The 2,497-nt window shown below is 49.5% G+C and overlaps 1 protein-coding gene across 1 annotated transcript; it reads left to right on the top strand.

Moving 5' to 3' along the window:
- Positions 1-500: 500 nt before the first annotated feature.
- NHP2L1 (NHP2 non-histone chromosome protein 2-like 1 (S. cerevisiae)) lies at positions 501-1,426 on the top strand (the record flags this gene model as incomplete). Its single annotated transcript, XM_010154258.1, has 2 exons — positions 501-621; positions 1,023-1,426. Coding segments are annotated over 2 exons (384 nt in total), but the record flags the coding sequence as incomplete, so codon positions are not given.
- Positions 1,427-2,497: the final 1,071 nt, after the last annotated feature.

Here is a 2,497-nt window from a genome sequence, read left to right as displayed (position 1 = left end):
GGCGTGGGGCCGCCCCTGCTCCGTGCTGGGAGCCCCTGCGCGGGCTGCAGCGGGGGGAGCTGGGGAAGCTGCCCTTCTGCCAGAGCTGCTTGCGTTAACGTTTGGAAACTACTTGCAGTTTGCAGATATAAACCCGATGTGTGCTTTTCCCGCGACTTCCTGAAGAATCGTGTCTGAGCTTGTTCACTTGTGCACTGAAATGCTGCGTTATATAGTGTCCGTGGTAACAACTGCCTGAAGAGTGCCCCTTAAGGTCACCGCTGCTGGTCTGTAGGGTGCAAATTGACCTTCTGACTAGGGCTACTGTCTGCTTTGAATGCAAGAATCCCTCCTTGAAATAAAACACGGTGGGATTTCTAGTTTCTGTGCAGAGCAGACAAGAATCGTGATGTGACTCCGGTAGTCAACGCATGTAGAGGGCATGAGGCCTGCGTGGTGGTGTTCAAAACAAAGGCCCCTTTGCTCCTGTTGTAATACTCTCTACTTCTTCCTTTCTGTAGAGTGAGGCAGAAGTGAATCCCAAAGCTTATCCCTTGGCTGATGCACAGCTCACCAAAACGCTCCTGGATCTCGTGCAGCAGTCCTGCAACTACAAGCAGCTACGCAAGGGAGCCAATGAAGGTGAGACCTGTGTGTCGTGAAGCGCGCCACAAGCGCTGGAATTGTAGCGAGGATTTTGTGAGAAGCCGTGGCTAGATATTGCCACTTCTCTCTAGCCATGGGCCACTGATGTTACGTAGATCTGGGTACTGCGAATGTCCCTCTCCTGCCTCCTCCTTCTAACCTGCTTAAGCAGTATTTGGGGACAGAAGTAAGCTGCTGTTTGTCAACGCGTACGTGCAGCGCTGGTCGATGTCCAAACCGTGTTCCTGGTGCATGTGCTGGGATCACGCATGCTTTAGTGGTGTGGCACTGGGATTACCAGGTGCTTGGCCAGTTTAGAATTGTAAGATTTGGGTTTGAGGGGACCTCTGGACATCCCAGAGGAGGATGCAGACTTAGCTCTTCCGTTTCTCTTGCAGCCACCAAAACGCTGAACCGAGGGATAGCAGAGTTCATTGTGATGGCAGCAGATGCAGAGCCCTTGGAGATCATCCTGCACCTCCCTCTTCTCTGCGAGGATAAGAACGTACCTTACGTGTTTGTGCGCTCCAAGCAGGCCCTGGGCCGGGCCTGTGGCGTTTCCCGGCCTGTCATCGCCTGCTCCATCACCATCAAGGAGGGATCACAGCTAAAGCCTCAGATCCAGTCTGTCCAGCAAGCTATAGAAAGACTGTTGGTCTAAATGCCCGTGAGTTTGTGTGTGTGTGGAATAGGGCAGTTGAAGTCAGAGGGAATTTGTGTCTAGTTTCAGCTGATAGTTTTGATATCAGTGTTTCATTTTAAAACGCCACATTTTTGTTTAATAATGGCTCAGTTTTTAGTGGTTTTGCTTCTCCTCGCCCTTTTTTTTTATTATTCCACTCTAACACGTACATTCTCATTGTATTACTTCTTGAAAAGTGATTGTACAACTGTATTCCCTGTTTGATCTTCAAAAGAAAGGAAAAAAAAAAAAAAGAATTAACAAAACCCCCCCCCATCTCCATGTCTGCCTGCTCAGGGCTTTTTTAACCCGCCCCGTAGCTCCCTCTGCAGCGTTTCTGCTAAGCTTCAGCCTCCAACCAGTGCGAGTAACGCTGCGGTCCAGCCCGCGGAGGGTAAGGCGTGCCGGTTCCCCGTGCGGCACAGGCTGCTGGAGCTGCCGCTTGGAGCAGTGGAGCAGAGCAGGCTGTGCGTAAGGCAGGCACCGGACAGAGCCGAGATTAGTACACGTAGCACAACCCTTTTTCCTTAAACCAGACCAGAGACTCCCGTAAGAGGTGTACGGGGAGCAGGAATCTTACAGCAGCGCACAAGGGGAAATCTTCTCTCGCTTATTTTTTAAATACTGACTTTTTAAGAAAAATAAAATTGCTGACAAAGCTAAATATAATTGTCATTCCCTCGGGGAAGCATTTGCATCTAACTGAAGTGTTCCTGCTTGTAAAGCTAAACTGCTCAGAGATTGCCTGAAGGCTGTTGCAGTGTAGCAGTTCATACTCCTTGTTTCCTTTCTGTGGGCTGTATCCGTAAACTTAGGCTTCCTAGGGCATTTACGTACAAAATGTGGTGGTAGGTGCCCTACACATCTCATGCTTTTGGGGAAGCTGCTGTAGTGTAGTCACCTGACTAAAAACAAAACGTTTAAGTGACGGCCGAGGCAACAGTGAACAAGTAATTTTTCAGACAGAACAACTTGTGTCTCAAGAAGAGGACATTAGATAGTCTCTTGTTCTGGAAAAGTGTGAGGCACCACCAGCACTCTGGATTAGGGGTGGTTTTATGGCACTAGCTTTCGTTACAGGCATATTGTATAATCAATCCACTTACTACTCCGAGCAGGAGAGTCCAAACCTGTGTTGGAATGGGTCACCTCAACCCCGTCTCCTGTTGCAGGATGGCAAAGCAAAGCCAG

Source organism: Eurypyga helias, unplaced genomic scaffold (genome assembly GCF_000690775.1).
Source record: "Eurypyga helias isolate BGI_N326 unplaced genomic scaffold, ASM69077v1 Scaffold47726, whole genome shotgun sequence".
NCBI classification, from domain to species: Eukaryota; Metazoa; Chordata; class Aves; order Eurypygiformes; family Eurypygidae; genus Eurypyga; species Eurypyga helias.
This window is presented reverse-complemented; position numbering and strand designations above follow the sequence as displayed.